Genomic DNA, 14,607 nt, shown 5'->3' on the forward strand with positions numbered 1-14,607 from the left:
CGATAATTCTATTAAATCTACACAACGACCACGTGGCTACTGACTCAGTACCGAGGCGACTACTCGTGTGCTGCCGTGTATTTAAAGGCTCCGTCGTGAGCACAATCAGCAGCATTTGTCACCTTTGTTGAAGGGATAATAACATGGACTCAGAATTACCCATTATTTTTCTAGGTGTCTCTCAGCCATATCGAACAGAAAATACACAGCAAGCTCCATTACCCAGCATGCTCCATTCATTACCCAGCATGCCACTCACCTGTAGTTGGTGTACGTGTAGCTGTATTGGCTGTTGCTGCTGCTGGAGTGGCTGCCCTGTTGATTGCCATGGCTGCCACTATTACCGCCACCGCCACCATGACCGCCGTTGTTGTTGTTGTTCCCTCCACCGCCGTGGCCATTGTTGTGGCCGTTGTGGCCGTTGTGGCCGCCTTGGTTGTGCTGCTGGGCACCGTGGTGGGTGCCGGCGTGGTGCGACATGTGCGCCCCGACGTGGGCGCACGCCTTCACGCACTCCTCCTCCGAGTCGAAGCGGTTGGCGTTGCCGCCGCAGCCGCTGTGCCAGAAGCGGTTGCACACGGACGAGTCGGCCACGAAAGTACCACTTGGCCGACCAATCAGAGCAGGTGCCGCTGTCCAGGGGAAGTCCGCACACGGGGTCTGGAGGCAGCGCGGAAAGTAGGTGCGCGATCATTCGGTCGTCCCTGAACCTCCCGACTCGCCCCACACGCCCGACTGGCGAAGTGAATCGGAATCTGTATTCTGGAGAAATCCGATGGGCTATGAAGCTCTTTTTCACAGATGTCCATGAAGGCAGAGGTCGCAATCGGGTACCCGATACCCGTACCCTACCCGTACCCGGCCGGGTATCGGGTAGGGTACGGGTACGGCCGGGTACGGGTACCCGTTTGCGACCCTGGTGCGGCCGGGTACGGGTAAGGAATCAAAACCCGTATGTGACCTCTGCCAGTAGGTGGCGGTTACTACGATAAACAATGCAGTGAAACGAATGGAATGCATAGGGAAGGTAAGGGAGCCTCACCGCCGCTACTCGCGTAGCTTTGCGGGCAGCCCTGCAACTCGGGGCCCCGGGCGGGGGTCACGAGGTCACGGCAGCATCCGTACGCGCTCTGCCAGCAGCCTCCGCCATTCTACGCGGCGAGGCAGAGGGGGGAGACGGACGACGACGTGCGCCGTGGGTGGGGTGGGGTCGCAGTGGCGACGAAGATGGGAGAGGGAGGGGTGAGAAGGGCGAGAAGGGTGAAGAGGTGGTGGAAAGAATCGTGGGGGAACGTTCGTGTACGGCCCCTCGCATTCGACACCCTGGCAGCCTGACCCTCGAATTCAATGCGATTACGTCTATTTGTGTACATGGTGCTTTATTTACAAGGTACTTTCAAACGGTCACTAAATCGGTTCTAACCTTGGCACCAAGCGTGGGATTAACCTTCGCCGATGCCGCCAACACAACGGACGGTCGATAACATTTCCAAACATAATCATCACTTTAAAAAAATTAAGCAAAACAAAAATACTCGTGTTATGCAAACTTTAATATATTCCAAACTAGGATCAGGGACTCCCCACACCATGCGAGCTGTGGAGGTTACGCGGTACGCTATACTTCACCGCCCTGGTCAGCACCGGTGGGTGAAGAGGAGCATCATCGTTGGTGCATAGAAGTACAGCACAACGGTGGCTTTTACCACACCGACCTCCACCAACAATGGAGCCCCACGGCCGCGTGGAATTGGTTTGTGACCCAAACCTCGTAGGTGCCCGGGTTCCGGTTGTAACCATTGCTGGATCCTCCGTCGTTGTAGCCGTTGTTGTTGTAGCCGTTGTGGTTGTTGTGGTTGTTGTTGTTGACCTGCGGCGCGTCGTGCCCATTGGGGACCCTAGCGTCACTCGGGGCGTAGCCTGGGCAGCCCCAGAAACTGGGACCCTGTGCCTCCAGCACGCCGTCGGGGCAGCAGCCGTGCCTGCAGAAGGGACCGAGCAACGTCGCTCACCCCACCCGCCCTCCCCCCCGCAAGCATCCCTCACTCACCCACAAAGGACGTCGCTCACCCCCACACGCATCCGTCACTCACCCACAGAGTACAATATACGTGGCTCACCCTGCATGTCTACAGCTCATCCTCGCTCATCCATCACTCGCCCCACTCATCTGTTACTCATTCCACACGTGCATTGCTCACTCCACACTTACGTCACCGATCCTGTGCATCCAGTCACTCGCACCCCCACACCCTGTCCATCGATCACCACCTCCCCCCTCCCCCATATGTGTCATCATTTCGGTTCAGTCAGTATGAGTTTTTTTCCGAGTCGTTAACAGTTCTTTTCACGAGACAGTGTTATAGCTCGTTTAACGTCACCCTTGCAAATAAAACGGGACGGTACCGTGAGGTTGTGCAGCTCTGGGTCTCAGCGGCGGGCCAGTATGCTGCACGCAGCGCACACAGAGATGGTACCAACGATTAGTGCACAGAGAAGAGAGCTTCACGATTCAGCAAAGGCAGTGGATAAATGATATTTCTTGTAGGGGGGGGGAGTGATTTTTTTTGTATAAATTAACATTTGTTAAATGTTTTAATAAATCTTATTTCCGAATCCAAAATCTGCATAAATCTTATCGTTTGCAAGTGGATTGGCAACTTCCAATCCCATCCATGACAGAGGTCACATGACTACCCGATCTTGCGTGGTCTGTCAGCCAATCACTGGTCATCAAACTCACTTTTCAACAAACCGTTCCATCAGCAGGACAGATCTCTATCGCTCTATGCCATTGCTCACACAAAGTTGTGACCGGTGTGTTGCCAGCACCAGAGATGGGCAAAATCAATTCAAGTTAAAATACTCAAGTAATGCAATGTAGATATAAATGACCAATTCTCCGTGTCTCATGTAACTCAGATACAAATTGCAAATGTACTTTAGATTACACATTTCAATTACATGCCATGTATACACCGTCCATCTCCACCGTGCCCCCAGTGCACCATGGGCCTTTAACAGTCTCAAGTGCGCATGCCGGTGTAAAACACCAGCCCCCCCGGGGCCGGCATTACCGTTGTTTCTCTGGGGCTGCAGGGCGACGGACTGGTCCGTGGAGTCGTAGCCCCGGGGGTCTGCTTTGCTGGGCACCTCTGCATCACGCGTCACGCCAGAGACAAACTCCGATGCAGCAACAAGCAATCATATCAGCTGGACAGCTGCAGCCATCGCGTGGAAGGGCAGGTCACGAAAACACTATCTCTCTCGAGCTCCTTCTAGTGTAGGCACTCCCACCAGCAGTAGCGTGAGTAAGAAATTGCAGGGCTCCACCTTTACCTTCTTACCTATGCAGTAGATGCAGCCGCCATTCCAGCTCTTGTGTGCACGCACACGTGACTATCCTTGGACGGAATACGAATCCCCAAAACACAATGGAGGCTCCCCGGTTTGGCAGCTTTGTTTTGAATACCAGGGGGCACAACTATACATGTACAACTATACCGGGCTGCATGGTTGTAGAAATAGTTGCAGGGAGGGAATTGCATTATGGGGGCGGCGAATCGGCCTAGCGGTGGCACGTTTGCCGCTCATCAGAGGTCGCAATCGGGTACCCGATACCCGTACCCTACCCGATACCCGGCTACCCGTACCCGGCCGGGTACGGGTAGCCGTTTACGACCCTGGTGCGGCCGGGTACGGGTAAGGAATCAAACCCATTTGCGACCTCTGCCGCTCATTGCGGAGGCTCGCAGTTCGAGCGTAAGCAGCCGCCCAGGTTGATACCTCCTCGGGTTTACTGCCAACAACAACAAAAAATCTTCGCCGTCTGCTTCGTCACCGTCACACAGCGGCCGTCAAAGGTCCCGTGACCGTTATTCGCAGGAGGGTCACGCGTACCGGAGTCACGGCCCAAAGTTGCCAAACTTGAACATTACTCGCAAATTGGCGCATCGAGTGGAGCCACGCTGCCACATCGCGCCCTCCTGTGAAACCAATACAGGCCACTTGTGAAACACAGCGCCTTCGTGATAGGTTTGCGCCAATAAAGAATGGCACGAATACTAAGTGTGCTAATGATATGATTTCATTGACCCTTCTCCCACTGCGTTGTGGGGGGGGGGGGGGCGGGTGTCAGGCGGGTGCGGCCAGGTGGCGGCACCTTGAGGAAGGTAGCAGGCCTGGCTGTTGCAGTGCTCCCACTCAGTGGGGCGTTCTAGGAAGCGGCACAGCCCCGACTCCTGGCTCAGCTGCTCCTGGTTGAAGCAGAGGATCTGCCGCTTGCGCATTCCCTTGCCGCAGCTCACGGAGCACTGGGGGCGGGCGGGCGGGCGGGCGGGCGGTGGCGACAGAGATAAACGAGGTTGAGTGGATTAAAAAAAAAATCGTATATTTTTTTTGTACTTCCATTTTCCTTCGGCGTTATTATGCCTCGTTTTATTTCCACTACATTCTTCTTAGGAGGCGTTGCAATTCGTGTAAATATACCGCGGCTAATTTATTCATTAAACTGCACAGCCGCGACCGTGTTGTATCCTGAGAAGGTGGTAAATACATTTCTGCGTGAAGGCCACTTAATTTTATTAACAGTTCACCTCGTGAGTGATTTTTTTTATGCCACGTGTAGTCAATTTCATAATAAAACAAAACCCATCGAGACTTAAAAGTCGCTTCTTAAGGGGGACCTTGATCAGACAACTTACATACATGACAATTACATATTAAAGCAATTATCAAAATCACAAATGGTTAATTCAACACAACATACTAGGATGCATGACCAAAGCTAACAGAAAAATGTAAGACAAGGTTAAATTAACACTACTGCGTAGGGTTTGTTTTGAACTTGCGCTGTACAGCTCTCCGCTGTGCTTTACAGGTAGTTTCACTCCACGTGCTGGGATTTTAGTACCAGAAGAAGCTCCCCCAACACGTGGATCGAAACGCTGGTCGTCGTGCCTAACGGTGGCGTGCAAACAACCCGAAAACACATAGGAGAGCGAAATAAAAACGTAACGAAACGTAAACAAACCATTGGCACGACGAGCCCAGCCCGAATCTGAGGCCACTCACCAGGCCCCACGGGCCGATGAACCAGCTGAACGTCTGCTCGCACGGAGCCTCTGAGCACATCTGGGAGTCGTGGGGCCGCAGCCCCAAGCACTGCCCATCGTTCACCGTCTGCTGCTGCTGCTGCGATCCGACGGCCGTGGAGCAGAATACCATGCGTAGCTGGACGCCCTCGCCGCATGACACCGAGCACTGGCGCACGCGAGAACGCACGTACGTGTATGTTGCACGTGTGTATGTATGTTGAACTTCTTTCGCGCCGTACATGGCCAACCGTGCTCATCGGAGGTGCAGGAGAAGGGAAACAAACCAAGCACAAAAAGCAGTTCTAAAGAAATGAGACTTCAATTTAGAGGTGTGGGTGGAGTGGTTTGTTACATTTTATCATTACACTCGTTTACCCAGGAACGTCTGAGTTTTAATTAATTTTCAGGAGGGGTCCTGCCAGGTTTTCAAAGTAGGGGTGGGGGGGATGGGCGATGTCTGCATCGAACCCACGACCTCCTGGATATCAGGCGAGGTAGTTAACATCTCCTAGTCCCTGCAGTCATGAAAGCTTTAAATCGAAATTTAACCGCCACCACGGGGTGGGATTCCACATAACTTTGAGCTTCACCTGAGGATGGCTGCTTGCGTTGTGGCCGAAACGTCGTGAGAATTGTATTATTTCATTATGTTTTATTTTTATCATTTTATTAACTCCCTTCTACGCGACTTTACCGAAAGAACCAAGAAGATCTCCTAGCCACCGTAGCGCCCAGATGCTAACGCGGATAGGCAGGGAGACCGTGCAGGCGCTATGCGCGGCGAGGCTCACGGGGCTCCAGCTGTTGGCGACCCACTGCGCCGTGGGGCAGGGGCCCAGGTTGCACGGCCGCGTTGTCGAGACGCATTTGCTGTCGCCGCAGCCGTGCACGTCGTTCGAGCCGCACGTCACCTCCCGCGTCTGCTGGCCCGGCCCACACCGCACCGAGCACTGCGCGTAGCGCACATGCACAGCAAACACGTGGAGTGCACACGAAGCGGTCCTGAAATTTCAAACTTTATAAATGTGGTCCTACATTATTCATACTTTTCGTTATTGTTTATAAAACATTGAATGTATTTTTCACTGGTAAATGTCAATGAAATACCAACTTTCAAAGTCTCAAGGTTGGGGTGATCACCCCCTCATTCACACATACATTAACATTTCTTCAGAACTTATTTTTGCGTTTAGTTTGTTGTCCTGCCCCCCCCCCCCCCGCACCTCTGATTAGCACGTTCGGCTACGATTCGTGCGAAAGAAGTTCAACACACACACACACGCGCGCACACGTGTAAAGGGGACTGGGGCGGGTAACGTACGGCGGACCACTCCCCGACCACCCACTCGGGGCAGGCCCTCTGGAAGCACGCCTGCTCGGCCGCCGGCCCCTCGCCCAGCGTGGCGGAGCACAGCACGGAGTCCACGACGGCCAGCTGGCCCGAGCGCCCCTCCTCGCGGAGGCACGACGCCGGGCGCGCCTGCACGCCCGTGCCGCAGCTCACCGAGCACGGCCCCCACGCGCCCGCCTGCCACCTGCGGGGCGGCACGAGGCGGCGGGGTGGGGACGTGACACGCGCAGAGGCGCACGCACGGTCCGTTCGGTGGTGGCCACGCAAGCGCTGTTAGCTTGTGGGCGGGGAAGCCGCCGGTTTAGCCGCGTGATACACTAACCACTACTCTAAGTTCTTTCGGTAAAGTCACGTAGGTAAAAAATGAAATTATAAATTTTAATTTAATTTTTTACCTACGTGACTTTACCGAAAGAACTAAGAGTATGAATCCTTGCAGTCACGAAAGCTTCAAATCTAACACTAACCACTGTTCTGGTGTTAAATAAATAACAATGCTTTATTTATTTAACACCAGGTATTTGCCTCCGTGTTACACTAAGGCATTGCGTTTATCTCAATCCCGGACCAGCCCCGTGGTGTTTAACTTCCTTGGTACAATCGCGAGAAGGGTGTTGTGACCTTGCCTCGTGAGCATAGGAGGTGAGAGAGCTAGAGCGGAATGCACGGCAGACGAAAAGCAGATCGTGTCGTTACCTCATTCTGTTAATCGTTTAACACTTGGTCAGAGTTTGTTCAACTTAAACTGCGTCATCGTGGCCCAATGTGGTCTTATTTGCCCTGTCACTTTAAACGCGGTGCCGCCGCGTCGTCGCGGTGTGGAAGGGGCAGCGTGTGTGCCCTAAGTTTGTAATTGCGGGGGGTGGGGGGGGGGCAAACGTGAGAGTGGCACGGTTTGTTTGTTGTACTTGTAGGGTGTGAAAGAAAACGACTGAGATTGTTGGATGAAGGTCTCTCCACACAGTGTCAGTTACGGGGGGGGGGGGGGTGTGGTTGTTTTGACCGTACTTCACCAAGGAGGGCGAGGCCCTCGGTTCAAATATTACTCTCTGCTCACGTTCGCCACGGCCAAGAAGGGAACTCAGGTCTCCGAGTTCGTAATACATGGCGCTAACCACTGTGCCATCCTCTCCACCCCTGGGCGTGCGAAGACGAGTGAGATTTGCCGGAGGATGAAGCCGCAGCACAGTGTTGTGTGTGGTGCAGCTCTGCTGGCGAATGCGCTGCTGCAGTTACCTGTAGGTGGATGAACTGGCCGCTCGCTTTGAGCTCCATTCCTCTGGCCTATACTTGTACGACAACCTGAGGGGAACACGTGGGCCAAGAAACAGAGACATGGCGTGGGGAGAAAGCAGATAAATAAAACCCAGGACCAGTTTCAAGTCCCGGTCTGACCAATATCTAAAGTTTCTCTGTCGCTTTGTCGAAGGGCAGCAGCCATGCCTGGTGACGATCCACATCTGCTAAACCAATCCAAGGCGCTTGCAGGGCATGAGCTCCAAATCAGCAGCAGGTAGTGTCAGAGGCAATTCTGTAATCATTCACTGACATTCCACATTTTTTGTATTTTATTTATGTACGGTGAAAATATTAGATTAGATTATTACAATTCGTTAAAGATGTCCGAGCCACTTCATAAAACTGGCGTTATATCAATGGACTGGAGTTACCTTAAGTTTCTTTCACCCAACACCATGCAAGTGAGTGGGCTGGTGAGTGGTTGGATGAGTGGTTGGGCACGTGGGTGAGTGAGTGGGCGTGTGAGTGTTGGGTGGACAGGAGGGCGATTTGGCAGGTGAGCGAGTTCAGTGGTTGGGTGGGTAAGTAGGTGAGAGGTTTGGCGGGTCGGCTAAGTGAGTGGGTGGGTGAGCGGTTGGGCGGGTGACTGCGTGGTTGGGTGTGTGTGTGGGTCACGCGGTAGTGTAGCGGCTAGCATGCTGCGCTACGAACCCGACCACCCAAAGTCGATTCCCGCTCACGGCCAACACCAGTGACAATTATCTGAACCGGTCCTGGGCGTCTCATAGATCGACTCAGCATCAAATGAGTACCTTGGGCGGTGTGTAAACATCACCACTGGGGAGACAAAGGCAGCCGAGCACGGTTCTGGCCCCCCACCCCTTCGTGTGCCGTGCCGGCCTTCATAGGTGCTCGGTAACAGCACTTGCCCCAACAGTTTGTTCAGGCTACACGTGGGATCTGTCTGCGTGTCACGCACCACATGCCGGGTGGACAGGCGTGGGTGTTGCAGCTCTGGTTGCTGCGAGGCCTCGGCTCGCCGCAGAAGTGCTCGTGCGTCACCTCGTTGTCCCGGGTGCAGTACACCGTTCGCGTCTGCTGTCCTGCTCAACCGCACAGGAAGCAAGCATCGGTCCGCCACCCGATTCCAACCAACGCCGCCTCGGCGGTTCCATTCGTTAGCGCAATCCAAAGTCACGATCCAACTCTACAATCGATTCTTTCGCGTCCCGTTTTAACCGTGTCGTCTTTTTATTGTTCCAGCTTTTTTTCCCTCTCGTTTGCACAGTTGCGTGTCATCGCCCCACGAGCCGACATTTAACGTTAACAATCCCATACAGCATTCTAACCCCGGGGGAGTCCCATTAATATATAGCGGTCATATTGCATGGATATAATTTTTGCTCCTGGGTCCAAATAAATATTTGTATCTTAACTCCAGGCGTGGGGGGGTGGGTAGGTGCTTTTCTCATGGGGGACGATCATTTGGCTATCATTGGATATTTAACCATAGAGTTAAAATAATATAACAGTATTTTGACTCCAGGGTCCAAATTCTATCAAAGTCCAAAATCACTCTTCTTCGGTGGCTCACCTCCGCCGCAGTCCATGTTGCAGTGGCTCCAGGAGCTGTGGCTCCAGATGCCGCGACGGGACAGCTCCTCTGCGTCGTACACCGTGTAGTACTCGTACTGCACCCCGGGGTTCCGCTCCTGGCCGATCAGCTGCGTGGTGATTCAATAAGAAATGCGCTTCAGCATTTTTGCCGCCATCGTCTTGAAACTTTAATGACCCCATCGTGGCGTCTCATATCGTCGCCTTTCACGCGCATACCGCGCGCCTCCCATTGCAGCACTGTACATCTCTGCGACAGTCTTGCCAAGGGTGACCCCCAGTGGCAGCTGTCCCCATGCGGCACAAGGTGAACAGGCAGCCCCGACCTGCGAGTGGGCATTAGTCTGCCAGTAGGAGGGCGATGATGCTACGAGGCTTCTCCAAATTGAGTAATTTGGGAGTAATTTACCAAAGTTGGTCAAATTGGATAGTGGACTGAGCGCACCATGGCCTGCCTACTCTTCTTCAAACAACGTCGTGGGATTTTTTTTTTTACCTCAACGGCAAAGCCAACGGCGTGGAATCCCGCATTAATACAATCGCAGTATTAACCAAGGTGGCTGCTGGGCTCGAACCAGAAACCTCCTGAACAAGCGACCGATGCGCTACCGCTGGGCACCATTGACGAGCGGTACTACAGCCCTCGTTAAGGACAGTACACGGCAAACGCGCCGGCGAGATTAGAATTTGAATCCTGATGCTCTTTTGCTTCATTAAATTGAGTTAGGCAGACGAAAAGAAAAGTAATTTATATTAAATGGAAATCAATATATATGTTTTTACTGCGCTATACAGTTACACGCAATGACTGTACCGCAAACATTGTTGCATAATCAAAGTGGCGACAGTCACATCGTTATTTGGCTCTAGTCTACGTCTACCCTTCAACTTGATGTCCTTTAATTTGCTGCTCCCAATTATGGGGTCTCTCGAGAAAACTTGGCAAAAGTTTTTTTGCAGAACTGAACACCGACCGGAGTGCATAGCATTTAGCGATTCGACCGGTTTTTATAAACTGAGTCATCCGTGCCTTTCAGGTCTTCTCCCCTCTTTTCCTGCTGCCTCAGATCCCATAGCCGAATCGAACAAAAGCAGCAGGCACGGCCTCGGAACCAAAATAAAAGAACAAAAACCACTGCTCTAAAGAAATACAAAATGGCAGTTTGCGTAGTTTGTGTAAAACACCGACATAGGCGAGGAGTCACTTACCAGCCAGGCGCAATGAAAACTGTCGTCTGGTCAACTTGAAAACGCTTGATGTACGACAGGACATGGCGACAGGAGAATGCTGTAAATAAGCTGTCTCTCTCTCTCTCTTTCATGTGGAAATTAAAATTGAGAATGCCCTGCTTTGGAATGGCGCAAGCGCGGCGTTGAAGTACCCAGGCACGCATTGTGCCTTGGTACATCTTCCATGCCAGCGAAAACCCACAACAAAACCGCACCTCCTCCATCCCTGCGAAACTCCCCAAAAAAATCCTTCCTCTGAATCCCAGACCTCTCCCGACAACCGTAGAATCCATCACCTCTCCTTCCCAAGCTCTGCGAGCAATCGCACGGATGTAAGCGCTGCCCGATCTTTCCTTGCCTCGGGCACAGAGAGGGATGAGTCGCAGCACGCCCAAGAAGGACGTCCCTATCGGGGAAGCGTGTCTGTTCCCGCAATAGGGGCAAACAAGAGGCTTTTGGGAAAATAAAAAAAATACTTAACGCATTCGGCAATGACGCTGTGGCCTTAAAAAGAGCTGGTGCGAGGCGATGTCTCCGGTACTTGCCCTTCTTCACGGCACGTGGGGAGGCCGGAGAGGCGCAGTGTTTGAGAGCAGGAGAAGAGACACAATCAAAGAAACGAGACTCATTTCTTAGGAGTCTTGGGGTCCATTGAAAGCCGGTCATCTTTGGAAATTGAGTACATTTTTGGAAAATTAATTTATGTAAATGAACAGCAGCGTACCAATGTTCCAGAAAAATAACGTTCTCAATCAGTGCCGCTTGCTCATTGGTTTCAATGAGCAAGCGCGTGCCGCCTGTTTTAAGTTCTCAGCTTTGTGTGCCCGGGCAAGGCCATGTTTAAACTCTGCTATGCCAAATTACCAATAATCATTTTTAAACGCCACTAAAACACGTGGAGAGAGATGTGTGGTGTTTGGCGATGTGGATTATCGCATGGCAAATATGTGAGAGATGGCGACAAGTTGGGGAAACCTTCATCCAAAAGTGGATCGATGATGGTTAAAGATTATGTTTGCTGAACTTATTTCCCACCGTACATAGCCAACCATGCTAATGGGAGGTGCAGGAGAAGCACAGCAAACTAAACACAAACACATAATGGCGATTACATACATTTTACCATGAATGTTAGGCACATGATTCAACTGCCAGCGACCCGGCAAAATTGCTTACGATGCCGAAGTTGCACTGAGGCATTTTGTTTTAAAACAACCGACTTGCAGGCACAGTACATGGATCTTCTCGTCGTAACCTCGTAAAGTAACATCGTAGAGTAACATCGCGTGAATTTAGGCTGCTAAAACTAGCATCGCCTCGCTGTAAATGAGTGTCACGTGCGCCGTTAACGAAGGTTATGCCCCAACGTGGTTATCAGAAGAAAAAAAACACCGACGAGACAACTTTCAAATAAAAATCTGTTTGCATTTTGAGGGCCGTATATTTTATTTAAAAGAAACCACGTGGGAAGTCCGCAGGGCTGTTTGTAAACGCTCTGAGCTCCTAAAACGAGCCCACGTCGTGAAAGAAGGAGACCTTCACTGGCACCAGTCTTACCGAATAAAAATACTGCACCCGTGCAGGGGTTCGATTTACAACACAAACAAAACTACAGCCCCCCCCACCCCCCCGACCGATGGCTTTTCCCCAGCGTCCGAATATTTTTCCAAAAACACCCCTGAAACAGGGCCCTCTGAGCTCAGGTGCCCCGTTTGGAAGCACTTTGATACCTGTAGAAAAATAAACATCGTTCCCAAGAATCTCTCAAGACTGATGGTCGGGTGGCTCTGGGGTTAAAGAAACGAGTCAGCACTGCTGAGAACCCTGGGAGAGACTCCAGGTTGCAACCGTCCCGTGTAACGAGGTCACTGATTAGTGACTATTAAAAAAAACACAACGTTACTATTTTTCCCCCACTTCATGTTGCTTATTTCAGCTCTGAGACTTAAAAGCATTTATTTGAATGACATACCGCTAAACATCTTTGCAGGGCATTACATGGTATCCCTCTCGTGTGGATATAAAAGATCTCGTGCGGTGGCTTCGGAAATAGATCCGTGCCGTCATCTACCAGGGCCATTCTCTGCTCGCCGTGAGGGTTCTGAATAGAAATAAATTTGTCTCTCAACGTTATGCTCAAAGCAGCACGAATAGAATTGAGAGAAAAAAAATGAAAGGAATTGGCCAAACATCCGAGTGTAACTTGAATGTAATTGAAAAATAAACCCCCTGGAGAGAATGGTTATTTTTTCAAATCTTTCCTGCAAATCTCTACCAGCCACCGTGTGTCAGTGTTAATCCTCCTGGATTGCAACCTGAACAGCCTTCGGTCAGAGGGAGGTCGCTCATTCTTCTCTGCTGCCCCCATTATGTGAAAGTTCCTTCCCCCCCATCCATCCAAGCTGTTGACTTCCTGCTCCTGTTTGGGCCCAGGCTCAAAAACTTATTTTTTTCCCCTCTGGCTAAGGCTGACTGCCTCTTTTTTTTCCTCTAAAATTGCATTTAGACGATATATGAATCCAACCTCTGCTGGAGGTGTGAGAGCCATCCCAGCGCTCACGTGAGCATACAATACTTTTGTTATTTTATTTTCCTCACTGAACTGAGAATATCAACCTCACTTTGCAGAATAGCCCAATTTCATCATGGATTCCATCCCAGAATCTCAGCAGTGTTGACCAAACATATTTTTTAGAAAAGTTTGGGGTCGGTCTAATAATCTGGATAATATTTTGTCTTGCCAAAGATCTGATTTCAGTATACTCTCCTGGAAGATTCCTCTGCCTAATATAGTACTATATTATCCCGATTATAAAACACACCTTTCTTTAAAATTACCCCAGGGGTATGGGTTGTGTATTACTTTCCAGAAGGTCTTACAATCTGAAGAATGCAGTAACATTAATTTGCCAATACCGCCATGGCAATGGGCTTCATAATAAAATATATTTTTCTTAAACGATTGTACACATGACACTTTAAACTCTGCTTTTCTGGCTGGCGGAGAGTCGTGACGTGCGTATGCATGTTGAACTTCGTTCTCACCGTACGTAGCCAACCATGCTCATGGGCGCAACAACACAACCGTAGCCAGATAATTTACGTGGCCTGACCAATATATAAAAAAAAACAATTACGCGTCGTAATACTGGCTGTGAAAACCTCCGCGTCTTTAGGTGAACATGACTTGTGTCGTGCCCCGTGAGCCGCACCTCCACGACGAGCGGCTCGGTGCTGGGCCCCAGGACGGTCACCACCTCGGGGGAGTCGTCCCTCTCGTCGCGGCGCTCATAGCGCAGCACGGAGCCGGCGACCGAGAACGAGCGAGAGTAGTCAATCGTCCAGTGCCCGTTCAGGTAGTAGTGGCCGAGCGGGTTCTTGATGGCTGCGCCCCGTTGGGAGGGGAGGCGAGGGAGCGGGGAGGGGGGGAGGATGCAAAATGAGAGACCATGTATACACTTTTCATACGCATAATTCAAAATGCACAGACTGGCACTCACCATAGAAATGTGGAATTTCCGTCATTGGCTTTGGGCGACCAACTGAGGTGAGCACTACCCGATGCTCACATGAGCATAGAAACACAACTAGATTTTGACACTAGGCTCGATTTGTTTTGTTATTTCAACAATATCTAGACTTTGACACTTCTGTTCTTGTCAAATGTCTCAAATATGTTGACTTACCTAGAGCTATTATAGCCTTTCTAAGTTGACGGCATTGCTTCGCTCTTCGTAATACTTCTTCATTCATCATTCTTTCAAACCGGCTGATCTGCAGCATTCTCAGAATTTTATACGAGCCAGCATTTGTTTTTACATCTCTTTGGTTTGTTAGATAGCCATGGACAAAAAATATATTATCTTGTACTTTGTCTTATCAGCCAAGTCAAATCTGTAAATGATGAAAAAAACCTTATCATAACAGAATAATAGTGCTGGCTGGAAAAATCATGAGTTTGAAACGACACACATTTCTGTGTAACAAGCAGTCAGCCTCCGAAGCGTTATGCTCGAACCATCAACATGTCCTGAAGAGGTGCATTGTGGACCCCTTGTGTTGGGTCACCAGTGATGC

The 14,607-nt window shown here is 50.9% G+C and overlaps 1 protein-coding gene across 1 annotated transcript in view; it reads right to left on the reverse strand.

The window, feature by feature from the left end:
* The window catches only part of LOC133347287 (papilin-like), a 46,067-nt gene that overhangs the window by 6,932 nt on the left and 24,528 nt on the right, over positions 1–14,607 (reverse strand). The window contains 14 exon segments of the mRNA XM_061559422.1: positions 260–597; positions 599–660; positions 1,043–1,151; positions 1,769–1,982; positions 2,407–2,449; positions 3,078–3,155; positions 4,163–4,313; positions 5,074–5,262; positions 5,888–6,046; positions 6,418–6,631; positions 7,684–7,749; positions 8,666–8,789; positions 9,281–9,410; positions 13,743–13,915. Coding sequence (XP_061415406.1) covers positions 260–597; positions 599–660; positions 1,043–1,151; positions 1,769–1,982; positions 2,407–2,449; positions 3,078–3,155; positions 4,163–4,313; positions 5,074–5,262; positions 5,888–6,046; positions 6,418–6,631; positions 7,684–7,749; positions 8,666–8,789; positions 9,281–9,410; positions 13,743–13,915 — 2,050 coding nt within the window.

This window comes from Lethenteron reissneri, chromosome 25 (assembly GCF_015708825.2).
Source record: "Lethenteron reissneri isolate LAM-NWPU_2019-01 chromosome 25, ASM1570882v1, whole genome shotgun sequence".
NCBI classification, from domain to species: domain Eukaryota; kingdom Metazoa; phylum Chordata; class Hyperoartia; order Petromyzontiformes; family Petromyzontidae; genus Lethenteron; species Lethenteron reissneri.